This window comes from Hippocampus zosterae, chromosome 13, assembly GCF_025434085.1.
Source record: "Hippocampus zosterae strain Florida chromosome 13, ASM2543408v3, whole genome shotgun sequence".
In the NCBI taxonomy this organism is placed as follows: domain Eukaryota; kingdom Metazoa; phylum Chordata; class Actinopteri; order Syngnathiformes; family Syngnathidae; genus Hippocampus; species Hippocampus zosterae.
The window spans coordinates 3,365,801-3,393,363 of NC_067463.1; the positions used below are offsets into that span (position 1 = coordinate 3,365,801).

Below are 27,563 nucleotides of genomic sequence, written 5' to 3' on the forward strand. Positions count from 1 at the left end.
AGCTCTGGCGGGTAGAATGAACAGATTCCATGAAGAAAAACACAGACTGACGCTGGTGAAATGTTGACGGCGCACCCGGTGACAAATTGGGGCGCGGGTCAATTAGCGGCTACTATTTGAGGAACTGCGGCACATCGAACCACATTTCAATCGATTCAATGGCTCACCGTCTACACTTCCGCCTTTTGGCCTGAAACCGAGTTCAACATCTAATCCTTTTTTTTTCCGCGAGCCGTAGATGCTAAGTCGTTAATGGGGGACTTTTATTGTCCCCCCCCCGGGAGCTCCGGAGGTTACATCATCGGCGCCCATCTCTTGTCAGCTTTTCGCCATTCCTCCGTGATCCTTGGCACGTGAGCGGGAGATGTTGGGGGGGGGGGGGACGGACTGCAGCTGTTCTGGCCATCATGTCCCGAGCGCCCCCCCCCCCCCCCAATGCGATCCCCTTGGCCAACTGCGCTCGTGTCGATTTGATTCCACCTGCGTTACCGCTTTGTCACCACACCAACACACTTGTCGAGCCAGCAGTTTAGTTTTTACATTTTGGCACTGCGCCGATGCCCCTTCTGGGAGCTCTCTATGCCTGCGGCAATGTGGCTCATTTACATATTTAAGGCTAAGGTGATGTCATGGCTTTGTCCCATCTGAACCCGAGTCACATTTGCATTGCGGTTTAGCTCTAACACTGCGCTTGACTACAATAACTGGCGAACTTGTGTTTAACACCAGAAAATGAAACCTTGTAAAGATTTTGCACCCGGGATGCACCTTCTGTAATAAAACTATCAACTATTGATTTTTAATTTGACAATAGCTTTGTAGAGTATTCATATTTTGTTTCTTAAAGTGCTAAGTTCATACCTCATTCCTCTACGCCAAGTTGCTTTCCCTCCGTCACCCCATTATTTAATTTTCTTGGATTCCGTGTTGCGAAGGGACGAGGCGGTGGCAGCGGGCCCCAGACGGCGCGCTGCACAGAAGCCGCTCGCATTGGTTTTAGGTGTCGGAGGGAGGGGGGCCCAAATATGAGATGCTAATATCAGTCGTGACATCATCCTTCTGGGAATAGCAGCCAGTCTCGGGTTCTGACCGTGTGTATAGTCGGCCTGCGTGTGGTCACGTCCAAATATACACGCTCCCGGATGAATTACACAGCGGTAAAATAATCAATGACGTGAGGCGGGTCGTCGTACGAGCACGTTGAATGTATTCATAGTGAGACGCAAACTGCGGTGATACAGAGGCAGACTCTCAGTTTTGACTTCTTTTTGAAGCTTGCCGAAGTTTGTGGAACGTCTGCTGAGATCTTGCGTTGTATACAGGCGTCTCATGCAAAGAAATACTGTTGCAAAAAAAAGTAACAAATTTACTTCTTTTTGTGGCATTCTAAGATGGCACCCAAATTGCCCCTTGCTCCTTTAAAGACATCTCGTTAGCGGAGAACAGGACATCTTGATGGAGGTTTTTCATGGACCAAACCAGGAACTGAATCATGAATTAGTGTCTGCATTTTCTGCACAGTCAATTTGAAAGAATGTCCTGTTATGGAAGAAAGCAGTGGAATATTTTTCCCCCCATCGGTTCGATTAATTGGAAAAATAATTTACGGGTTAATTGATATCTTTAAATAATCTTTAGTTACAGCTTTATTAAAAACGTAACAAAAATTGTAGCATTTTTTTTAATTGAATTGAAATGTCAATTCAATTTAATGGGAAACATTGATTTAAACTACGAGTTCATTATTCTTTGTTGGGGGGGGGGGGGCAAATTCCAAATGTCGCCCGCCACCTCAACTTCAGAGGGTCCAGAGAACATAAAGTATTTCTACATGCCGTTGTGCTGCTGGCGGCGAGGAATGTCAACGTGCGTGTCGGGCCAGCGTTGTCGCGTCTCGGAGGTCGACGCGCCCCGCCAGGCGATCAAAGTGTCAGCGCAGGGAAGTGAAAGAAAATCTCGGCGGCTGGATTTCGACAGGGTTACGTGGAAGTCAAACGCTTCTTGCATAGCCGCGCGCTGACGACACGCTACTGCTAGCGTTCCGACTCTACCCCTTGCTGTGTGTACCCTTCAGTCATTTATCTGCCCTTTCCCAGAGCTGTCAAAAGTACATCAGTAAAAATACAGACACTTGTGGGAAGACTGGCAAAACTGGTGCCAATCTTGCTTTTCCAAATGTATCTCATCACAGGCAGGGCGGCCCGGCGGTCCAGTGGGTAGCGCGTCGACCTCACAGTGCAGAGGTGTCTTGTGTGTCCGGCCTTCCTGTGTGGAGTTTGCATGTTCTCCCTGTGCCTGCGTGGCTTTTCTCCGGGTACTCCGTTTTCCTCCCACATTCCAAAAACATGCATGGCAGGCTGATTGAACAGTCAAAAATTGTCCCTGGGTGTGCGTGTGGATGGTTGTTGGTCTCTGTGTGTCCTGCGATGGGCTGGCAACCGGTTCAGGGTGTCCCCCGCCTACTGCCTGAAGACAGCTAGGAGAGAGTCCAGCAAACCCCGCGGATCAGGAAATGGACGGATGGACGGATATATACTCATTTTGGTATTTTCGTGGACAATATCTCGTTTTCAATCGGCTGATGTCATTTATGAACAATTTTTAAATAATGTCCGCTTTATGGAAATGAAAACAGACAAACAAAAACAATTTTTGAACCCGTTTCATTTAAAATAACCGGTAGTTGCAGCCCTACTGTCAAAGTCGTCCAAAAAACAAACCCTCACGATACCATACTTAGTCATTTGCATTAGCACCCAACTATACGTACGGTACACTGGCAGAGGCCATGCATAGTCTGACTTTATGGAATGCAATAAAATAAGAGCTAGTCAGACCTTGACACCGTGTGTGTGTGTGTGTGTGTGTGTGTGTGTGTGTGTTGGGGGGGGCGTTCCAGTGTCACAGACAAGCATTCCCGCGTCTGTAAATAGCAGGATCTGATCAGCGCTTCACCCAAACAGGGAACTCTGTTTGCCAGTCACTCTCTCCCTCTCCCTCTGCCCTTTCCTCCCTCTCTCCCCCATCCCACCTCACTCCGTTGCCCATCCTGTGCTTCGACCACATGTCGGAATACAGCCCAGACCTCACCGGGGACTCATTCCAACCATCTGGAAGAAGGTAGGAGTGTCCCAACAAAAATACAAGGAGAGGTGGAGGACATCTTCGCCTTGTTGAAAGGCTCTCATCTTTTTGGTTTCATGAGGGTAAGAGTTAAATTTTTAATAATCGCAAATAATCCCCCGGCTTCTACCATGGGATTTCATAGCTATTCACTTTGGAACGTAAGAAAGCAGACGGTGGAAGACTGAATCGTTTTGACGACGAGAATAGCGACACAAAAAAAAAGGAATTTGATTCATCTGGCTTGTCCTTACTCACAGTTTGGGATTTAAGTTTGAATTTGTCAAAAGGGAAATGGTGTCAAGAGTGAAAGCTTTGATAGGAAAGCAGAACCTTGTACCTGTAGGTGCGCACAGAGGGGTTCCCCTGAAGAATCATTCATTTGTCTCCTTGAAAAACCTCATTTGGGATATTTTGCCCCTATTTATGCAGCTATTCTGCAAAAACTGCTCAATGGCTTTTTCATTAGCCAATAAGAGTTCTTAAAAAGGAACCAAAATTGTTGTCACAAAAGGAGCAGCATTGACGCCTTCAAAATGACGCGCGGTTCTTTGATTTGTTTTTTATTTTGACGAAACTGTATGAACACTTCAAAAAAGGAGAGTAGAATTAGCTTCGCATAGATCCTCACCCACAAAAAATTGCTGGCTGCGATATTTCTTTCAAATATGAAATGGATGAGATCATATTGAGCTCAAAACACCCACTCCAAATGGTCATAGTTTTTGAAGAAGTGGCCCTAAATGAATTAAGGTAGCCTTAAAAAAAAAAAAAAAGCACATAACCTGGTCACAAATATGAAACCTCAAATTTTGTAAACTATTTGAAATTTGGGGATAGAAGTTTTATCCAGTTATGCTGAACCCTGATGTTGGCACATGGCTCACTCAGTCAACGAAACGTTTCCCGAGCGGGTCCACATTGGAGGACGCCCAGATTGATCATGTGGCGAGTGATTCACATTTGCCAGGTGACTTGATAATGGTGTTAAGATATCGTCATTTAGTCTAAAATATCACCAAACTTTGTCAAAATGTGAAACAAATCCGACATTTGAAAGCGAATACACTTATTGGAACACGTTATTATGTTATCGGTCATACTAAATTTGATTTGACGTGCGTGTCGTCCACCCCCCCTAAACCCCCGCCAAAATAAAATCTTCACTAACGTAAACCTGCAGGATCTGCCCGAGAAATGCCGACTTGGACAAGGGGCCCAAAAAGGGTCTTCGAAACCTCCTACATTTTTGCACTGCCTGACACAACCTTAGAGGGCCACGGGTCTTATCTAACGGCAGTAAATATAGCAGCACCCTCCGCTAATCAAGTCGCTCTTATCTCCGTAGTGGACACTTAACGCCGGTACCTGGGGAATCTGGACTGTCCATGCGGAATGCCGCCGATAGGCCTTCACTTCACGTGGGCTTCAAATGGCAAACTCTTAAATTGGAATAGTTTGCTCACGTAAATGGAGCCGGTGTGCGGGTGTCGTTTTCTCCTACCCTGCAAAAAAAAGAAAAAAAGCGGGGTTCTCCTTATATTGCACACGCATAATATTAAATATTCATTTCCGATTTTTTTTTCGTCTTTGTCCTGGCTGTTCAGCACAATATGGCGGAGTGAACAATAATAAGTTGACAATCTTGCTCCTGCATAATAAAACGAATCGCTGTGGTCAAAGAAGCACGTGTTGACTTGACAGTCGAACGTAAACATGACTGATCAGCCTTGGAACCGGACCCAAATGATACCGAAAAAACTGCTTCATCAAATCCTGTGAGATTTCTGCATCAAGTGCGTTTTACTTTTTCTTCGGCTTGTTCTTTTTTTTTTGGTGACACCGCCATTGAAGGACATGAGCGATCCCAAAGAGAAACGGTGCGATGGCCGCCATAGAACCACATATAGAATCTGGAAATACAATTTTACTGGCGTGGCAGCATCGGTTTGTTCGGAACTCCTTTTTTTTCTGTGCACATAGCGCAGATGGAGCTCACGTTGCTATGATGTCTGCCGAGACATGATGTTAACTGTTGTCCAGTGGCGTGCGGTGAGGTTCATGGTTGGTGAGGCACCGACTCCTTTAGTGTCAGATTTACAAATGTATCAACCAAAAACAGTAGCTTATTCAATTGGCTACTGGTTATTTCATATCCAAAATTTGACCCCATGGGTAAAAATACAATATTCTATTGTATTTTTCTTAGACCAATTTATTTTGTTATAAGATTTTGACAGGCTCTGCAGTTTGGTGTCATCAAAATGTTGTGACATCTCATTAAATGTTGTACAGTCGACCACATCGAGGAAAGTTAGCTCACAAAATGATCAAACCTAGCTTTCATCTGAACACTGATGTTGACCATAATCTTGTCGAACATTTGTTTTCTCTCATCTCTGACCGACTGATTTCTTCCACTGTTGTTTCGGCCAAGTGTGCTGCATTTCTGCTCAAATCGCTCATACAGTGTGTTAAAGTCCCGTCTCATGCGTTCAACAACTCCGATGGCGTCGTGGGTTCGCGCACAACAATATCCAATGTCCATGACTTTGTTTTGTAGCACTCTAAAAAGTGCATCAGTTTCACTGAAAATGCCCTCATATGCCATCATTAAAAAGCATGTCGATGCTTCTGACAGCCATCGATCATATCCAGTGACCATCATTTGAGTATCATTGTCCCAGCGATCGGGATCATAGGTTTGCGCTACTAGTTTTTTAACTGTTTTAACAGCTGTTTTCTCCAACACTTCCAAGACATACGCAGCTACAGCAGGGGCTCGCCTATCATCACTTACATCATCAAATCCTAAAAATGCTTCCATCACCACAGTCCACTTCACTTTTGGCAACATAGCGCAAAATAACAGATATGTGCTTTGTTTGTGATATCCGTAGTCTCGTCCAACTCTATGGAAACAAATGGGGCAGCATTGATCTCCCTTTTTAGATCATTTATTATCACATCACCGAAAGCTTCAATTATATCGTTCTGTATTCTATTGGACAAGCCAGAACGCACACTGGATGAGTCCAAATGTCTAGCTAACCTCTCATCTTTCTCATCAAAAGCATGTGATAGTTCTACATAATCGCCACGATTAGAAGAGCTTGCCCTCTCGTCGTGATCACGAAATGCCAACTCCCGTTTAGCGAAAAAGCAGGTTGCATGAATGAGGTCTTTCACAATCTCTCGGTTTTCCCTTACCTTGGCATTGCGGATGCTAACGTTGAACCTCCGCTGTTCGTTCAATGCCAAATCGATTCTTGCGCTTTTCATATCACAATATCCAGACAAGTTGAGAACAAAAGGCAGGAAAAACAGTAAAGACGGGTTTTCGAAGGACAGCCACATCACCGTTCTTTTCGGCTTTACCACTCCGTTTGAAAAGTTGTCCGGGCTGTCCCGTAGTTTGAAGCAAACCTTTTCACTCCGGCGTTGGTCTACCTGTGTTAATCACGTCCACTTTTGACTGAAAGTCCAGTTTTGAGAAGTTTTTAAGCTTCGCTATATAATCCTTTTCTTCCATTTTGGCTGTCCGACGTAGCAAATTTAAAAAAGGATCGCCTGGCGCCTCTGCACAGAAGAAGAGCGCAACGTACCTGTTTGCTCACGTACGCCCTCTTAATTGCGGCAGAGAACGATCTGCCGCAACCTATGCCTTTTCACTGCGGTTTTATTTCCCATCAGCAAATCTAAATATGTCACCAAAAAAACATTAAACTTTAATGGTTTAAAAACATTAGCCAGACTTAGGAAAAGCAGATCAAATAAATGTATCTGCAAATGTTATATTGCTGATGTGCAGATGTACGGCAAGCAGGACGTGCCAGTTGCATGTATCAACCCAGTTTGTGATGATTGCGCAATGCAATGCGCGTTCAGAGGTGCGGCACTGCCTCACCTGCCTCCCCTGACCGCACGTCCCTGCTGTTGTCCTTTTGCAGGCATTTTAAGACCTAAGAGTAGCTTGTTTTTTTTTTATACGAGGAGCTCCCGGCAACATGTACCTTTCGTTTGTCTTTTGTCTGGTCTTTGACGCCGTGTTGTTTGCAGCCGGGGGCTGTCTGATCTTCTTAACATTAGTCATTGTGAAGTCTGGCTAGTCTAGCGTTCCAACAGACATCTTTTTTTTGTCTTTTCGGCAGTGGGTGTTCTTTCTGTCTTTTTGCTGTGCAACAAGGGAGCTCGTGTTAAAATTTATTTGGAAGCCCACTGAGTAGGACCGTGCTTGGGGCGTGGGGGCAGACAGAGAAAAGACGACAGAAAAGAGCAATCGTAGGAGCAACAACAAGCAAAACTCTAGCACTAGATTCATCAGTAACCAGCCAAGATGACATTTTTTCCCCTTCCAAACTCTTTGAAAATTGCATTCGGCTACACTGCGATATCCATTTGAATGCCAATTAATTGTTCGTCCCTTTTGCAGTTTACATGCACAGTCTATGCTTTTCCCCTCCACAAGCCGTGTATAGAAACGACGCGATGCCTCAAATTATCACACGTAATCCTGTCTCTTTCCGTGCCCGCGACGAGAGAGAGAGCGAGAGCGAGAGAGTAGCTGGGGTTGTCATTGCATAATTGCATTAGCGCTCCCGTTGCTCGTTAGCGGCGCCCGTGACGCAATCCCCCGAACACACGGCCCCCAGTTGTCGTTTGCGCGGTGTACGCACTGGCTGGCGGGTGGAGGGGCAGGGGGGTGGGGGGTGCAGTGTATCGGCCTCTCCCCATAGGGGTGGCCTCGCTAATGAGTGGCGAGGTTGAACAAACAAGGCAGATAACAAGAACTTTGTTGAGCGTGTGGCGACTGTTCAACTAGTGGCGGTAGAGCTGGATAAGCACATCTCCCAAACAAGGTGAAGGAGATTGTTGGATTGTTTTGGTTGTACCCGATTTGGATGTACAGTATGCTGATTGGAAAAACTCGATCAAGCACCAAGCTTGTTTTGCATTGAAGTCCTCTTTAGCATAACGTTAGCACACCTAGCCAAGCCGCGCCTTGCTGAATTTGATGCAGTTTAAAAATGTTTTGCCTAATAATGACAAATTCCCAAAAGTGTCAAAGTGAAGAGCCACTTTTTAAAAAGTTGACTGTTTCTAATTGTCTTACAAGACTTATTTTGATGCCCCCCCCCCCCACTTAAAAAAGTGCAATTGGAATCGCCCTTACACCTCACGAAACTTCAACAAAATTTCAGTCCAGATGCCATCAAACGGTTTCATTTCTTCACATTTTGACTTTCAAATTTGACCTGCGCTAAGCTTCAGGCATCGGCAACGCGATGTCTTTGTCGTTAATGCCAACAGCTTGACTACTTTATATTCACCGCATTGTTTTGTCGGTGTCGACTCTAAATGCCAGCTCGGGGCTTGCATACTTGGCATTGCATTGTGGTTGAACATTTACTATGTGGAATCCTGAAAGGGGGGCAGGAAACAAAAAGGGGAAAAATAAACACTTGGTGAAATGTTTGATCGAGGCTGCACTACTCAGAGTGTGAAGTAGCAAAGGAGGTCAGCATTCTCCCTGCCCTTGCAATGATTGTGCTCGATCTTGCAAATCCCGCTGCCTCATGAGGGGAATGTGTTGGGGGGCAGGGGGGGCGCCGCTGAATATGTACAAGACTAAAATCTCGCTACAACCGTGTGGGCTTCAAAGGATCCGTGAGCTTTATTTCTTTGGTATTTTTTCTGGTGTGTACAATTTAGCCTGACGACCAGTATGTCAAGTTCAACTCAACAAAATAAACAGGCCGAGTACAAGAAGAAGTCCATCGACGATACCGCCTCCAGCTGGCAAATGATCATTTTTAAGGAGGACCTTAAGACGGTGACACACTGTTCACACGCTTCCTAATTGCTGCTGGGGCAGCCCAGTGGTTGAGTGCAGACGTACCGGCTCCAATCCCGGGCTCCGGCCTTCCTGTGTGGAGTTTGCATGTTTTCCCTGTGCCTGTGTGGCTTTTCTCCGGGTACTCCGTTTTCCTCCCACATTCCAAAAACATGCATGGCAGGCTGATTGAACAGTCAAAAATTGTCCCTGGGTATGAGTGTGGATGGTTGTTGGTCTCTGTGTGCCCTGCGATGGGCTGGCAACCGGTTCAGGTTGTCCCCTGCCTACTGCCGAAGACGGCTGGGAGAGGCTCCAACACGCCCTTGTGAGGATAAAGCGGATCAGAAAATGGATGGATGGATAGTTGCTACTGTTTTGGTTAGCAGCCCAGTTCAAACTTTTTGCTTCAACAATCTTAACTGTGAATCAAGGCCATTGCTAACTACCTGTTTAAACAAGGATTAAAAAAAAAATGCAATGGTCTCAATTATCATACAGCTATGGTCTATATAATTTTATTTCTCAGCCAAGTGTTTGCAATAAAAAAAAAGTTGGAAACGGTGAGTATCCAGTATTTCATTTCGGAGTGCTTTTAACTTCTGTTTCTACTTAGCTGAGTGAGTTACTTTTTGAGTCATCTCAAGCCCTGAATTTGCCAGGGTTTATCGAGTGACTGTAATTTGGGTTTCGGTAAACCTTAAAGAAGACCAGTATGTATTATCATACGCGAGTGTAATAACTGTGAGACTGTAAAACCAAACAGTCTCAGCTGCACATGCTCAAAACGTTAACTTGATGAAAAGCAGCCATGCACACTAGCGCGCTTGATGGGGATTTTGTATGAGGTGGATTTTATTTCTCTTTTTACGCAGTGCTTGAAGACCATTGAGACATCTTTTGTTTTAATACGCACGAAAACACGCGCGACTCCGCTATTCATTCTCTGCAAACGATGCGCGTTGATCCAAAGCGTTTTTTTTTTGTACGTTTGGTCTCAAGTTAAGCGGCCCGGTAGTCCAGTGGTTAGCACGTCGGCTTCACAGTGCAGAGGTACCGGGTTCGATTCCAGCTCCGGCCTCCCTTTGTGGAGTTTGCATGTTCTCCCCGGGCCTGCGTGGGTTTTCTACGGGTGCTCCGGTTTCCTCCCACATTCCAAAGACATGCGTGGCAGGCTGATTGAACACTCTAAATTGTCCCTAGGTGTGAGTGTGAGTGCGAATGGTTGTTCGTTTCTGTGTGCCCTGCGATTGGCTGGCAACCGATTCAGGGTGTCCCCCGCCTACTGCCCGAAGAGAGCTGGGATAGGCTCCAGCACCCCCCGCGACCCTAGTGAGGATCAAGCGGCTCGGAAGATGAATGAATGAATGAATGGTCTCAAGTTAGCTAGTGCTACCAAATTAAACCAGCGTACACACAACAGATGGGTCGGTGTATTTCTGTCAAGAGCATGGGAGAGTGAACAAGGGAGATAAGCTAGATAGCCTCAAGGGTCCTGACCCCGCTGCGGTGCCTCGGACAGAGACCGACTCAAAGGATGTCAACAGATTAAGTTCATCGGCGAGCGTATTTAAAGACTCCGCTAATGAGGAGCTCCGACCGTCGCGGTCGCTCCCGCGCACCCAAGGAAAATATGTCGGCTCCTTATCACGAGGCCCTCGCGTCAAATCTTCCGTCCTCCAGAGAAGTGACATGGATGTCCTCAGAGATGCGGCGGCCCTGCGAATTAGCCCACAGAAAGAAAAACTTTTCCAAATAAGGAAGAGGGCCTTCGTTCATTTCAACCCAGCACCGCGTGCGTTTGGCCGGTCAAAACAAAGATAGGCCCGGGGATTCCAAATAAGTAGATGTAGATGGTGCACATTTTTGTCACAGTTGGACAAAATTCTCAGATAGGTTTCTCTTAGGCGGTGACGGTCTGGACGATAATCAATGCCGATACTTGGCATTTTGCCGTACCTCGGCATCTGCGTTTAAAAAAAAATTGTTTAACTTTGTAGAACTCTTAACTGGAGAAAACCTTCGGGAGCTATTCATTTGTTGAAGTTTTCACTGAACATTTCTCTCGTGTGAAGCTTTCCCACATTTGAAAGTAAAGAACAGAGCGAAACACGGTGGCAGCGCGTGTGTAGAAATTGGCGACGTGAAGAGGGGGCTGGACGAAACGCTAGCTGGTTAGCACGGAAGCTAGCCGCGGACGTTAGCACGGAAGCTAACTGCGAAAAGTCGCTACGCAGCTGGAACCCGCTGAGCGGAAGAGGTCACTGCATGTATGGAAGAGTGCACTACAAAAGGCAATTTTCCTTGTAATGAAACTGTATTTGAACTGTGTTGTTTGCTTATGGAGGAAAATGAATCGCATGCGCCATCAGATCCATTGGATGAAAGTGACTTTTAAGTTGAGAGAGGAATTACTGAAGTCTATTTGACATATAGTATGTACTGATGCAATTTTGGGAAAATGAAGCTTCAAATTTGCTCCATAAACCAGTTGTTTTTTGACTTCTCTAGATTGCACTCTTTTCAGCAGTGGGCTGGAAGTACGGTACACGGACTTGCCCTTTCTGAAACCTTTATTTTAAACAACAGTGCCATGGCTCCAGCATGTCCCGTGACCCTGGAGGATATGTGGGTCAAAAGTGGATAGATGTCTTATTGTTAATATTGATAGAAAACATCTCCACACTTTTTCTGATCCGCTTTATCCTCCCAAGGGTCACGAGATATTCTGTGCAGCTTGTCCCAGCAGTTGTTGGGCAGTAGGTGGACACACCCTGAACCAGTTGCCAGCAAATCGCAGTGCACACAGACGAACAACCATCTGCCCTCACAATCACGGACAATTATTTGGAGTGTTCCATTAACCTGCCCCGCATGTTTTTGGAATGTGGGAGGATGCGGAGAAGCTGGAGACTTCACACAGGAAGGCCGGAACCGGATTCAAATCCTGCACCTCTGCACTGTGAGGCCGACGTGCCTCACAGCCATTAGGAAATATCTGTAAAATGTTCTTAAACCATTCACCGTTGCACACAAGTATATTAACTGTCAACATTCATGTGTAGACAGAAAAACAGTGAATGAAGAGTAAGTTTATTGAACACAATAAATGCTTACTTTTAATGATAGAAGCATGGACCTAAATAATACAGTATAGCTGTTGAAACAACCATCCAATTATTATGTATAACTTCTTTGGCCTTTTTGTATATAAAACCCCAGAACTGTATATTACTGTAATATAACACCAAATGCAAGTTATTTCTATATACAGTAACTATAAAAACGGCAAACAATGCAATGTTTGTTTCTACAAACTTATCGTAAACGGTGAACACAATAATGTACCCAAGCCATGTAGTGCTGATGCAACCTACTATGGCTTATTAACATAGTTACGGGTAAGAAAAAGCTAAACAATGTACATTGCCCAGACATTGCTTTCAAGAACAGCACTGAATTCCGATCGGAAATCTGGAAAATTTTCATAGCTGTCAGCAATATGCAGAACCTTTCCACATGTGTGCCCCACCGGCCTTCTACTAAAGTCAGTCATTTCCTGGAACTCCACAAGAATGGCGTTGGTTACAACAAGATCAGATCCAGTGCAAAACCGGAGAAACTTCTGAAGCTTAAATTCATCCAACTCTCTGATGAACCTTTTCAGATGATTTATCACTTCCTTCTGCTTTGGGGTTAAATCAGTTGCAAATTTCAGCAGTTGGCAGACTTTTTTTGAGGTAGGTTGCAAGTCCGAGCACAACTTGTTCAGTGCTTCAAGACTGATGGAGACACGGTGAAGAGTAAACCTCCCTCCAGGAGTCAATCACAAACATGGGCTTTTGGATAAGCTCTTTGTGTGCTATTTCCTGCAGTATTGTGGGAAAGGTTTCAGCAGAGATTCTTTTTATACACCCGTAGCTGTCAAGAACTTCCACAAGATCATCTAGGTCCACTTCTGAAAAGTCCTTTATTGCTTCCATCAAAACTTCACATTCTTGGCTGCTCACAAACTGCAGAAAATGGGCTTTTAGATCACTATAGACACAGTTGAAAAGCACCTGCTCGAGGAAAGGATATGCAAGTTTGTTTGGGAAGTAGCAACAATCTTGGTATCCCTTTAAAAGAATTCTCCCAACTGCTTTCCACTTTTCTGCAGGAAAATCATGGCGAATGAATGGTACTTTAATTGATATACCAAGGGTGCATCGGTCATAGAATTCCTGCCCGAAGCAGCTGTGAACATCCCTCAGTACTCCAGATCCAACACCTGCTTCTTCTGTATTATCTGGGTTATGCGTTTCACATTGAGTGATTTGTTTAAGATTGCATTTTCAGAGAATGCTATGATCATATAATTCAATGTGTCAGTGTAGTGGACAGTTATTGTCATCACATCTTGTGGATCAGGTGGACCATCATAGATAAGTGTGATGTCTGCATCTCCCTCCGTGTTGTATGTGGGGCCAAAAGTAATTTCTGAATCAACAAATGTTGAATGCCGTGTAGATTTCATTTGAATCGACAGAGACCTCTTCAATTTCAAGTAATCCTGAAACCTAGCAGAATAACAGTTGACACGGCCACATTAATAGATAACATATTTATAAATAAGATTGATCATAAAATGGAAAGTGGACTTCTCATTAATGACATAAGTGACCACCTGCCTGTTTTTGCAGTTTTTCATAATTATTTCGATAGAAAAGCTAAATCAACAACTTGTATAACAGAAATAAGACTAAGAACCCAACGTTCCATCGATGCCTTTAAGCAAGCCCTAGAAAAACAAAACTGGACCGAGGTCTACTCAAACGAAGACCCAAATACAGCGTTTGAAGTATTTCAGTCTACCATAATCTTCTTATATGATAAACATTTTCCATTAACTAAAATTTCCAAAAAGTATAAAGACCCAAGTAAGCCATGGATAACGAAAGGCATAGAAAACGCATGTAAAAAGAAAAACAATTTATATAAATTGTTTTTAAAACTCAGAACTGAAGAAGCAGAAAAAAAATATAAGACCTATAAAAATAAATTAGTAAATATTATAAGAACCAGTAAAAGAGATCATTATCATGCACTATTAGAGCAGAATAAAGGTAACACACAAGAAATATGGAAAATACTTAACCAAGTAATCAGAAATGGTCCTAAAAAAATGGATTATCCAGAGTATTTTATCAAAGGCAAAAATACTATTTTGGAAAAAACTTCAGAAATAGCAACTGAATTTAATGAGTATTTTGTCAACATCGGCAGTAACCTAGCAAAACAAATTCCTGATCCAACAGACCTGTTTGAAGTGGATAGATACGTAGAAAAAAACTCCTCCACGATGTTCCTTACTGCAGTAAAACAAGAAGAAGTATCAAATATTATAAAAACTTTTAAAAATAAAAAGTCAACTCATTGCTTTAATATTGATATGACAATAATCAAGCAGATTATAGAATATGTAGTGCGACCTTTCACACACATATGCAACCTGTCATTCAAAGCTGGTATCTTTCCATCAAAAATGAAAATTGCTAAAGTTATTCCAATCTATAAAAGTGGAGAAAAACATCTGTTTACAAATTATAGACCAATATCACTACTACCACAATTTTCAAAAATATTAGAAAAACTATTTTCTCGCAGACTTGATAGGTTTATACAAAAGCATGCGCTGTTAAGTGAGAATCAATATGGCTTCAGGGAAAAACGGACCACCTCAATGGCAGTTATGGAGTTTGTGGAAGCAATAGCCACTAATATAGACAACAAAGAATTTACTGGTGGGGTTTTCCTAGATCTAAAAAAAGCTTTTGACACAATAGATCACAGTATATTGAAAAAACTAGAAAGATATGGCATTAGAGGTGTAGCTTATAAATGGATAAAAAGTTATTTAGAAAACAGATATCAGTACGTGCAACTCAACAATAAAAAAACAAATCAACTGAAAATCACTCACGGAGTACCTCAGGGGTCAGTGCTTGGTCCAAAACTATTCATCTTATATATAAATGATATCTGCAAGGTCTCAAAACTATTTAAATGTGTCCTATTTGCTGATGATACAACTTTCTACTGTTCTGGAATAAATCTGCAACAGCTCCTGACAACCGTAGAAAACGAATTAAACAAATTAAAAAACTGGTTCGACAGAAATAAATTGTCACTTAACCTGAAAAAATCGAAGTCAATTGTTTTTGGCACAAGACCAATCAAACACCAAGCTAAAATTATGGTAAACTCAATTGAAATAGAAAGAGCGTATGAAACCAAGTTTCTCGGATTAGTAATAGACTCAAAACTATGTTGGAAACCACATATCGATAACGTAAAAAGAAAAATAGCCAAGACCGTAGGGATCCTCTGCAAAACCAAGGAAGTGCTAAATAAGAGATCCTTGTACACATTATACACTTCATTATTATTACCATACATGACCTACTGTGTGGAAATATGGGGAAATGCCTGCAAAACAAACACACTCCCTATTCTCAAACTACAAAAAAAAGCAATTCGAATTAGTAATAGATCAAAATATACGGAACCCACAAATCCACTATTTATTAAATTAAATACGATGAAATTTTATGACCTGGTTGACTTTAAAATCGCCCAATTAATGTACAAAGCACACAATAACCTGCTCTGCCAAAACATTCAGAAGTTTTTTGAAATTCGAGAAAGCAACTATGAATTAAGAGGTACCAACTTATTCAAAAAACTCAAAACAAGAACAAACATCAAGCAAAGAAGTGTATCTAGCAAAGGTGTTAATCTGTGGAATAATCTCGAAACGGACCTAAAAATGAGTAAATCGCTTGCTGAGTTCAAAAACAAATTCAAAAAAATAGTACAAACAACCTACACCAATCAGAGTTAAAATGATAAATACTAAACATTAAATATAATGATAAATCAGAACTAAGTTGATAAATAGAGAAAGGTATTGCAATATCCATTATGAATACAAGAGAAAATTGACACAAGAGTGCCAGGGTGAGGATGTATATAATCCCGATACAAACCAAAAGTTGTGAAAATATCACGGTTAAGGGTAAAGTATGAGCCTTAATGGAGACTTCTTATTACTTTTTCTTTTCTGATTGATTAAAAAATGATTTAGTAGATATAAACACATAACGGGGTAGGACTAGATAAGTTTTTTTTACTTCATCCTACTCCCTTGAACATAATAACTGTGTTGAATGAAGACTGATTTCTTTCTTTTACTTTTTTATCTACCTTATTTTCTGTCAAATTATTACTGTATATGTTCATTCATTCATTCATTCATTCATCTTCCAAACCGCTTGATCCTCACAAGGGTCGCGGGGGGCGCTGGAGCCTATCCCAGCTGTCTCCGGGCAGTAGGCAGGGGACACCCTGAATCGGTTGCCAGCCAATCGCAGGGCACACAGAGACGAACAACCAACCACGCTCACACTCACACCTAGGGACAATTTAGAGTGTTCAATCAGCCTGCCAAGCATGTTTTTTGGAATGTGGGAGGAAACCGGAGCACCCGGAGAAAACCCACGCAGGCCCGGGGAGAACATGCAAACTCCACACAGGGAGGCCGGAGCTGGAATTGAACCCGGTACCTCTGCACTGTGAAGCCGACGTGCTAACCACTGGACTACCGGGCCGCCTACTGTATATGTTTTATGTTCAATAAACAAACAAACCAAACCAAACCAAACCTCCTGCTGTACCTGGAAGTTCCTTGGAATTTTTGTTAGAATTTAGAATAGATGTTAAAAATTGGAAAAGCTGTTTAATAATCATCATGCTAATCAGTACTTTGTAAAGGAACCCAGAAAAATTACACTTGAGCCACTTGAAAACCCAAAATAATCCCATTTTTGCGTACTTTCTAAACACGGCTTTTTGAGACTTTTTTGGTGGGTCGACTCACGATCATCATCATGCCTCATGATAAATCTCAGGTCGCAAAGTGAAACGGGTTTTGAGTTTGCTAAATTTTCCCAAAACTTCATTGGGTATTACCAGGCAAATTTTTGGGAGTCAAACCTGCCAACCCAAACCAAACACAATTTTCGCCCGGATTGCCTCACCTGCAAAATTTGGGAAACTTCACAAGGTGTGTTTGGGCTGCTCAGTGGGTCCCCACCCACACCCCAGTCAGTCTAGCCATAACATTCACACCACCGACACAGCTGCTGTGACGCCGCAAATCTGTCCCCAAGAAACACGATCCTGTTTATAAGCTGATCATCATTTGGATGCCGACAGCTCGTGACGCCACACTCATGATTTACCCAGTCCGTGCGTGTGAGTCCGTGCGAATGTGTGTGTGTGTGTGTGTGTGTGTGTGTGTTTGTGTGTGTGTGTTTGTGGTGCTTGGAGATAGATTTACGACGGACACCGTGTGAAGGTGAAGATTGGTTCTCCAGAGACTGAAAAAAATATCCCACAACACACAGCTTGATATAGACCCAGCGTCTTAAAAAAAAAACACGCTTTCCCTGCATTACTTCTTGATATTATTTACTCCTCTCCGAGCGTTTTATGTGTCATCTATTTTATAAAACTGACACCTCCTACAGAAATAACTACAAGAGCCATCGAGGCTTAACAGTCCCGATTAGGGTCATTCCACGCCCCCCAAAAAGTAGTACGAGTCATACTTCTGGATTGACAAATGAATAAAAACAATTACACTCTGGGATGGGGTGGGGAGGGTGAAATCATATTTCTGAATGCGCACCTTTTTTTCGGAATCTCCCCAACAATTTCTGGTTGTTCTTCCCTTTGCATGTCGATTATGTAACTCCAAACAAATTTCTTATTGGAAATAATGGAAATACGGTCACATGTTTGCAGGTCATGTGTCGCCATACTTTTTATGAAGATGTTAAAAACAATGTAACACTTTTCATGCAAATGTAAAAAAATGTGCAAAAAAGTTTGTCTTTGTTGCTTTTGCAGGACGGCGTCTCATTGGAATCTGGAAGGAGCGCGCTTCACTATGAATACAGGTACGCCCCATGAAATGTCATCCAGTCCATTCATTGGAACCAGAATGTCTTCTCTTTTCAAATCAGGTCGTTTGCAAGTGTAATTCGTCTGCTCTGGCATTGGTCCATATGGCGTTGAAAGAGATTTCGCTGAGAACCTGTTGCTCTCTGCCTCAACGAGAATGTATTCCTCCATGAACACTTTTCCAAAGCTACGACTTGGGCTCGGTCTTCCCGAGCGGACGTCGATACCGCTGTGCCGGCCGGCTGTTGATGAGCGGCTCATTTTTAAAATCTACACACGGCGCCGTCTGCCAACGTTCAGATTGTTTACACCGCCGGCAGCCCGACAAAGACGGCGCACTCGATCCTCGGTGCCGTAATCCCTCTTGCCGCCACCTAATCCCCACTCGAGGAAACGGCCAAACAAGCCCTGTTTTGCATCCATCGATTGTTTGATACAAAACCGCTTTTCTCCCAAGCTTGAGGCCATGCAACCACCTGAAAGATTTGGCACACCTTTACTCGATGCATCTCTTGAATGTTTGAACGTAACCTCCAGTATTCCTTGCCGTTGTGTCGCTGTCATTCATTTGGGCTCAATTGCACGTGCTTTGTTTGTTGCATGTGTGTGTGTGTGTGTGTGTGTGTGTGTGTGTGTGTGTGTGTGTGTGTGTGTGTGTGTGTGTGTGTGTGTGTGTGTGTGTGTGTGTGTGTGTGTGTGTGTGTGTGTGTGTGTGTGTGTGTGTATTTGCATGCGCGGCGCATGTGACCGCCCTCGGCTGCGACGTTCTCAGACAGCGGCGGATGTGCTCGCAAAAGTGTCGCCGTGTCGCTCACGCTCTCGCCCATGAAGAGGGTCCAGAGCTCGCCCAATCTGGCCTCAGGTACTAACACCTGCACGACCCAAGTTCACCCCCCCCCCAAAAAAAAAAACGCTCCCCCACCATGAGACAAGCTCGTTTTCACATCCTCATATTGCTGCTGGGCCAATGCTATTTTTTGCAAAGTTATTCTGTTTCCATTTGGTCAACCTCTGGGGCTTGAGCTTGAAATCATGCCACAATGGTCATTAAACTCTCGACAGCTTGCATATGTTCTTCTTTAGTCATTTGCGATTTCCTCCTATTTAGCGTTTTGAGCCTATCCCAGATGACCAAAGTCGGACCAAAAAAAAAAAAGTCTTTCAATTCTTCAGTGAATATAATACAAGGTTTTTTTTTTTGTAATCTGGGAAGTGGCCAGAGTACTCAGTCAACATGGGGAAAATATGCAAATGTCACATCGGAACACGCAGACTATGATCCCAACCTGTAAAATTAACCTGCTAACCACTCGTCCATGATGCTGCCCGTTCTCGGGCTATATTTTTAATTAAAACAAATAAAAATACAGTTCAAATTAAAATGAGGAACAGCAGAGTTGTGCATTCCAAAAAAAATAATAATAGTAATAGTAATACTGATAAACAATGTTATGGTATATTACAGTTAAACAGGATCTTCTAAAGAATTGTTCCGGAAAAAAAATACTTCAGTAATTTCGCTCCCTGGACATAAACGCATGTAAGGACTGTAATGCCGATTGATGTGAAAGATGACTTTTCATTTTTAACACTCCATGCTTTAATTTGCCACTAATTCAGGAAATATGATATTTACAGGAGGTACGGTATATGAGGACATGAATAAAAAGAATGTTTCGTGGAACAGTTTCGAGGATCCATGCACCTGCAGGCATCCAACTAGCCATAATCAACAAAATAGGGATTTAGTCACGACAAAAGGCCCGCGTCGCAACAAAAGCTGTTTCAGCGCACTTTGTTCACGGTCACCTAAGCTGTGTTGGATTTGTTGTGGTGCAATGTTGGACTCTGGACTCATTGTTCCCAATACTGTGGGACCTCTCAAGTGTAACACCCGCTTTTAATTTGATTTTTTTTTTTGCGGTGGGGGAATTCCATCCAAAAATGCTTTTAACATTGGCACTAAAGTGAATATACTGGTCCCTTGGGGTATAAGTTCTTTGTTCCTTGGCCACGCTTGTAACTCATTGTATTGTATGTGAAGAAAAAGGTTAGCTGAGGCGATTTCAATTCTCTTAGTTTGATGTTTAGTTTGACAGTCACCTGAGAGTGTCAGATGAAGAGCTCGAAGCCTCTTCATCTCCCAAACTGCCACATCATTTGAGTCGCCAGCAGTTCTATCTCACGTTTTTGCTCACAAATCAAAGCAACGGAAATCGTCTGATGGATGGCAAAGTACTACCAAAACCGAATGAATGACTTGACCTTTCATTGTTTCTCTTGTGTTTGAAAAAATGTGTTTGAAAACGGATTCTGTCTTCTTGTCTCTGTTCCCCAGGGAGTGATCCTCACTCATCGGACTACAGTAAGTCTGTCTGTTGCCTTTCATTCGCCGTCTGTTCCTTGCTCACTTTTGATCTTGTGCTTGCTGACTGACGCTCACGAAACCCACCTGACCTTCAGGTTCCTGGCGGTCTCGCAGCGCAACCGATGGCCTTAAGAACGGCGACGCCATCAGCTCGTCTCTGGCCGCCAAAGGCTTTCGCAGCGTCAGGCCCAACCTGCAAGACAGAAAGTCACAGGTAAAACGTCTCAAAGCACATTTTGCCCTTTAATGTTTGCGTTTTTGTCTATCCGGGAATGTGACTATAATCGTTCTGATTTCATTTTTTTTTTTGATACTTGCATTTGGTTCGTAAGGATGACAGTAACATACCCCTGCCCCCTTCACGAAGAGATAGTTTCCGTTTCACCCTAACCAGTGCTAACCCATCAGCCTGCAGCCCACTCACCGTTTTAGCTGACAACATCGGCCCCGGAACTAAGCTAATGTTCTCCCACAAAGAGGAAGCGTCTTTAAAAGAGACCTACACTTTTAGTAGCACTTCCTTGCACAGGCAACCCAGCGCTAACTCACTCCAACTTGTGTCTAGTGTCCCAAATGACGCTTCGACTCATGCACAAGTCCAAGAACGTAAGGTCTCCAGCCTGATACTCACTCCCGTCACCATCCCAGACCCGCCCGAACACCTGAACGTTGAGTCCACAGCTAGCGATCCGCCCCCTCCTCCCACACAGCACCCGACCACCCCTCCTCAGCCCTCCACGAGGACCTCCTCGCTCCCTGTCAAATTGTTCCCGAAAAGCCAGAAACACGATGCGGAGCCCTCAGACAAACCCGCGACGATCCTGACTCAACCAGCAGATTTGGCTCCATCCGAAGACCTGAAGTCTCCTTCGGCAGTTCCACCGAGACCGTCTCCTGCCGAGCTGTTGGTACAAGAAACGGCACAAATTCAATATAAGATCACTAAAACGACATCGCCCTGGTGGCATAGAGGTGGAAAAAAAGAGCAACACACACTTTGACTTGTTTAGTGGACAATCTCCAACCTTTGCTGGGTTCTGTGTGAAAAAGGCCCAAAGGGAGATCATTTTGTGCGCTATCTCTGTGATCGCTTGTGTGTTGCTCTTTGGTTTTATTTTGTTTTTTTTCATCTTGGTGTTGCCATAAAAGTCGACTAACTCTGGTTCTTTTTCGATGTGTGCGCAGCTCATCTGGCCCACTGTTATGCATCACAGACGTGTGAAAGTCAGTGGGAAGTACATTACATGGACACTGCGCATTGGGCGGCAGCGCTAATGGTTAGCATATAGATAGAGTCATCATTTGCAATATCCATTGAAAAGAAAGGGGGGCTGTATTAACAGGGGTCTAAAAACTGGGCAGCAAGCCAAAAATGAAACCAAAGTCAGAGCGCAGAACACGGCATGCCGACTGCAATTACGAATTACGCTGGAGCGTACCTTTGCGAGAGCCGCATTCCCGCCAAATGTGGTATCGTGGGGTTCATTACGCGCTGCTAAAGTAGCATCGACTTCACGAAAATACCGACCTTACAGCCATACACAAAACGCGACCTTGCAAACTCTTACAAACACTTAAATATAGATTTTCAACACCTCACCAAGGGGGAAGTAAAATTTTTGTGGACTAACTTAGGTGCACTGAGAGGGTTGCCGCGCGTCTTGGAAAACGTAATTAAATGATTGAGCAATTTTCCAGTCATGTGACGCACCCGACTAATCAAATTGCATATTCCTTTTGAACAATTCTGCTGCCCAGTGAGTTCCGTATGGCTTTGTTGCTCAATTTACTGATGATGTTGTGGTGCCGTGTATCGAGTGTACGTTTTCTCTGTTGGGTGTCTGTTGAGTACTCGTGGACGTGCCCCATGGTGTTGGCTGTGGACTCCAAGATGAAATATATCTCCGGTTTTAGTCCAGCCGCGGCGACCATGACGACGGCTTTGAAATAGAAAATATGCGAACGACTAAAACTTAATTGCGAGTTCGGCTCTATTCAACTAGTGTGTATTGTGCAACGATGCACCAATCAAGTTGAGTACCAGAGCAAGATTGGCCGTGGGCGACGTGATTTGATCTGTCCCAATCCTTGTGTCCATGTAGTCTATTTGCACTTGGACTAACAAAGCCTTTTCCATCCCACAGCCTTAATCAATGAAGACCCGGTGCGGCGTCATGAGGCTTCACCGTGTTACTTTTCCACTCATGCTTTGTGACAGGGTGTCTAATGAGCAAGGCCACTAAGCTCTCTTCCTTCAATCACCAGGGCCCCATCTCCCTTGACTCCACAGCACGTCACTCCCCCTTTCTGAGCCCCAGCTCCGAATCTCTCGACTACCCGTCGGGCCTAATGTCCAAGGGGCTGTCACCCAGCCCGTATGTCACTCCCGTCACCGCGTCGCCCCCCGCCTCCCCCGCGACGGTCTCGGCTCTCAGCCACTACTCCTCCTCCACGGCGGGTCTGCTTGACGAGCTGCAGATCTGTGGCCTGGACTCGCCCGGCGCCTCGCCCACGCCGTCGCCCACCCTCAGCCACGTCTCGGTCTTCGCTGCCGCCGCTGGCCCCGACAACGCGCTAACAGCCGCCACAACAGCCACTGTCACTAACGTAATTATGATCCCAGCAAGTCACCGCCGCATTTACCCAGAACTCACTCAGATACCCGCGCCGCCACGTGTCGCTTTTATCTGTTCTAAACTACCTTGCTTGATTCCAGACTTCAGCCCACCGCCCTGTCATTGCACCGCCTCGGCTCTCAAAGCTCTGCTCTTTGTTCCTTTCTGTGTCACTCTCCAATTCGAACGCACGCCTGTTCTTTTGTGAGCTTGTGTCAAAAATTCATAAGCCAGGAAAACAGAACGGCACGTGCAATCACAGCCAGCTTTTCTTGCTGTCTAACTGCGCAAGCAGACCACTGCCAAATAAGCACCTACCGTATATTCCTCAATAGTGTCAGCATACCTGACATGTTTTACACCGAATTGTAGGCTTCTCAGGCCTATTCTTGAACAGAAGTACAACTGTACCATAGTTTTGACTCCTCCAATGTTGTCGTCAGTGACTAATCTTTTTTTTTAAATACTATTTTAATGTGAAATAATCTGTCGCCGTCTCACTGGGATGGAAGCGCTTCCATCATGTCCACTGTGTGTGTGCTTGACAATATAACCAAACTAATGGAAGACCTGTCTGTCTGTTGACGATTACTGTTTCATTTTATGACTGTCCCTCCCAGATTCAGTAATCCCTCCGCCGTAGAGCTCACCCAAGTCATCAAACGACCACTTTTGTCGATTAACTTTGTGGTCCACCTCCTCACAGGGCCAGGTGCTCTCTCACGCCATGAACGGGGGGACGGGGCACGCCACCAGGCCGCTTTCGCCGCCATCTTATCCGCCGCCGCCCGCCTCGCTCTGCTCCGGACTACTGAGGCAGAGCCAGAGCTCAGGTCAGATGCTTAGAAATTACAATGACATCTTTTTCAGTATTTTCCTGATACAAATTGGACCTTGATTTACAAGTTGATTTCGTTCCGTGACCGTGCTTGGAACTCGGATCAATCGGATCTCAAATGAACTTTACTCATTGAACAGCCCCCTGCCCAAAATATTTTTTTGTAAAATGAACTGATGGTGACCAGATGTTGTGAAGTTCACAGCTGCAATTTAGTGATGGAGTATGTGACAAACAAAAACAAAAACATAAATCCACAGAGGAACGATTCATGTATTCTCTGTATTCTGTTGTTTTAGAAGGTAGCGATGCGTTCACCAGAGAGTCTGTGGTGTTGGGCAACGCCAACTTTAGTAGCACCGTGCCCATCGCCCGCTTCTCTGAGGAGGAAACCAAGGTGTCCGTCATCAAAGCCCCCCACTACGAAGGCATCGGACCCGTGGACGAGTCGGGCATTCCCATTGCCATCCGCACAGTGAGCATTTCACACGATTTAGATATGCATCAATCAAAATGTTACATTTCTGGAAAACAGGCCTCCAAAAGTCAAAACAAAACCCAAATAATTTGGATGATCTTTTTTAGGTTTGCTTTGACAGTAAAGTTCTTTTTTTTTCTTGCAAGTCAAAAGCCATTAATTGTTTGACTGACATCTTCTATTTCGACAAACTCGCAGGTCAAGTCACTCCTAACTTCAAGGCTGCGCTGTCATCATGGCTAATGGCATTATTTTGGCGGTAGCTTGCCAATTGTGACAACTTATGTCGAGGATTAGCACATATTAGCACTCTGTCCACTTACGGCTTGGTGAGAAGCCTTGTTGTAGACGAGTTACAGCAATAACAAGCTGAGAAAATGATGAAAAGAAACGCGAGGAGTCCTGGAGAAAAAGCAGACACGTCCTATTGTGAGTACACAAGCATTTTTGCGGCCTCTCTATTTGGTAGCCGTGGAGAGTGAAGTGGTAATTGGCCCCCCAGTCTCACCGCTTACATGCTCAGGCCAACACTCTCCCTTTCTGTGGAGCCGCTTCTTTTTTTTCCTTTTTTTTTTTTTTTTTACTGTGGCGAGGTCAAACACGGGTTTTAGTGCTCGTGAATAAAGGCAACATTAAGTTTGAGTGGCTCTTTAGTAGGTGTGTAGCTTGTGTAGAAACACGCTCATAGCACACATTCTATCAAATGTCCGCCTTGCGAATGGATATGGCAGAGCAGCCGTCCATACAAAGAACTTTACATGCGTTACTTGCCATTGATGTCCATGTGAATTGACAAAATGGCAGCAACTTCAATACAGGACGCACTGAGTGTTTTACATCTTGCCCACTCATGAAATACTCTGGCAAAGAGGGCTGCACATAAAAACTGGCGCGGTTCTCACATGAGCACCCGATTTGTAATTTGGCGCTCATTTTTTTTCTCTACCAAACGACCTCTCGCACTTAAAAGACTTGGCGCAAATCTAACTGAATACAACTTTTTCATCATCATCATCATCATCATCATTTATTAGCTATATATGTATACACATAACAGAATTCAACAGGTGCGGACGCATGCATAAATTGCTAGGATCAAACATTTTATGTTGTTGTTTTGTTTTCCGGCCTTGTTTTCAGTTTTTAATTCCTAATCCCAACAACGTAACATACCAATGCTACAAAATGGCAGCTTTTTAAAACAACATTTTTTTAAAATGTAATAAAAAGATATCATATTATTATTGAACACAATTTCCTTGGAACACCCTTTCTAAAAAGTAATTGTCCAACTCTGGCTTGCAGTATGGAACCATGTTATCAGCTAGCTAACTTAGCGCTTTTCTCTCTTTATCCGTGCCTTACTTTAGCTTTTATTTTCAAGTTGTCTCTCCGAAGCGGTCTTTGCGGCGGCTGACTTAACTTTGAATTGGCTGGTCTGACCTATTCTTAGTGCACAAAGTGTGGTGAAAGACATGAACTGGAGCGCAATATTCAATTTCCAGCACTCTTGCGCACCAGTGCACCACTTGTGTGCACCCCTGCCTATAAATGACAATTCATAAAATGATTCGCGAGCATTTATCCACATAATTGTAAAAACTTTGACATTGATCCAAATAGAAACTTACAACAGAACATCCCTGTAGTCAGACACTTTTACACACATGACTTGATGAAATGCTGGCAAGCTAACAGTTGCTATGCTAACAGATCGTTTTTTTTTTGGTCCTCTCTCCACATAGACGGTTGATCGACCCAAGGACTGGTACAAAACCATGTTCAAACAGATCCACAAGGTCCACAAAGCGGGTAGGTTAACTTGGCTGTACCATGACCCTAAGAAGCTCCTATTCATTGTGTGATGAATTGTCTCTCGTTAATGACGCCTCCCCACACCCCACCAAAGCATTCCTCCCCCCTCACACCCCGAGCCAGAACTCATTTGGCTGGTGGTGAAGACTTGCTAATAAGAAAAATCCGTCCTGGGAAAAGCGCTCCAATTTCCAGCTTCTGACCGCGAATGTCCAGCACAGGGCTTATTTGTTCTTGACTGCTCGGGCTAGAAATGTCGATGCAACGATTGCATAATTGTGCGTGTGAATATGTTTCATTCTGATGAATAATGACGAGCAAAATGCCTCGGTAGGGTGCTGTTGACCTCGAGATCAATAAGTCAAAGGCTATTTTTTAATACATTTTATCTGGAAAACTGGAAACATGGGAGAAGTTGAATGCTTCACAGTTGGCTGATCAAGGCATGAAAAACGTGGGTGCGTTGTGTGTGTGAGAGGCGGGGAGGGGGGGGGTTGATGGCATACAACATCTAAATATAGCGGGGCCAGTATGAGAATGTCAGGGCCAGAGCAGAGCACTGCACAAATAAAGAAAAAGCAAAGCAAAGGCTCGAAGGGCCATCTGTCAAATTTTGAGAAAATAAAATTCAGCATCCTTAATCGTTTGTAAATTCCAGCGTTAATAATTCGTCTTTTTCGGAAGTGAGCGAGCAGTGCCTTGTGAGATGGGCAGAGCTTTTTGCGTGACTCTTGGACTTTTGGATTTGTATGTAACTTTCAAAGCGCATTTTGTACAATATGACCTTGTTCAATCAATATTTTTCTTTTAAGATAAGGGTAACGTCAATAGTTTGTTTTGTTCGCAGAGTAACGGTGTCTTCTGAAATAAGATGTTTGCCTTTGGGATTTTTGTGACCTTTTTTTCCTTTGGAGAAAACTCAACCGTATTTATAGAGCACTTTAAAACAACCGCTGCTGTGTACAAAGTGCTGTACGTTGAGCGCTGTACATACATTTATTTTGGGACACATTGCTGACCACCGGCAGTGTCCTCACGTGATGTAATGCTCATTCCAAAATCTGCCACTAGTGATCGTTTCTATTCATATCTACCTATTTCGACATGCTCTAATACGCACTTTACTTTTCAGATGATGACTATTCAGACACCTACAGTGCAACATATGCTATCATCAACAATGGTGAGATAGGCTTTACTTTATGACCAATTAACCATCACAGTAAGCCGTTTAGTCCAACGTGATGTTTTGCATCTTCAACAGATGACTACGGTGTGCCACCCGGCGCCACCTTGGCCCACCCAGCCCCACGCACGCACACGTACCGGCCGCTCTCCAAGAGCTTGTCGGACAACAGCGGGCAGCGCCTCGCCGCCCGGGATCCTTCGCCCTCGCCCGTACCGCCACCGCCACCCGCGCCCTCCCTGCTGCAGTTGAGGGCCAGAGACAGCGACCGTGACAGACACACGCCAGATATGTGAGAGAA

The 27,563-nt window shown here is 44.1% G+C and overlaps 2 protein-coding genes across 2 annotated transcripts in view; one reads left to right on the forward strand and one right to left on the reverse strand.

Moving 5' to 3' along the window:
- LOC127613022 (lecithin retinol acyltransferase-like) overlaps nucleotides 1–27,563 on the reverse strand; it is a 102,440-nt gene that overhangs the window by 26,759 nt on the left and 48,118 nt on the right. The window lies entirely within an intron of this gene.
- Nucleotides 1–27,563, forward strand: part of sorbs2a (sorbin and SH3 domain containing 2a) — a 45,341-nt gene that overhangs the window by 2,926 nt on the left and 14,852 nt on the right. The window contains exons 3-12 of the mRNA XM_052083839.1: nucleotides 17,909–17,958; nucleotides 18,735–18,824; nucleotides 20,301–20,327; nucleotides 20,426–20,544; nucleotides 22,596–22,937; nucleotides 23,652–23,778; nucleotides 24,083–24,258; nucleotides 26,007–26,073; nucleotides 27,209–27,259; nucleotides 27,341–27,554. Coding sequence (XP_051939799.1) covers nucleotides 17,909–17,958; nucleotides 18,735–18,824; nucleotides 20,301–20,327; nucleotides 20,426–20,544; nucleotides 22,596–22,937; nucleotides 23,652–23,778; nucleotides 24,083–24,258; nucleotides 26,007–26,073; nucleotides 27,209–27,259; nucleotides 27,341–27,554 — 1,263 coding nt within the window. The remainder of the gene's footprint in view (nucleotides 1–17,908; nucleotides 17,959–18,734; nucleotides 18,825–20,300; nucleotides 20,328–20,425; nucleotides 20,545–22,595; nucleotides 22,938–23,651; nucleotides 23,779–24,082; nucleotides 24,259–26,006; nucleotides 26,074–27,208; nucleotides 27,260–27,340; nucleotides 27,555–27,563) is intronic.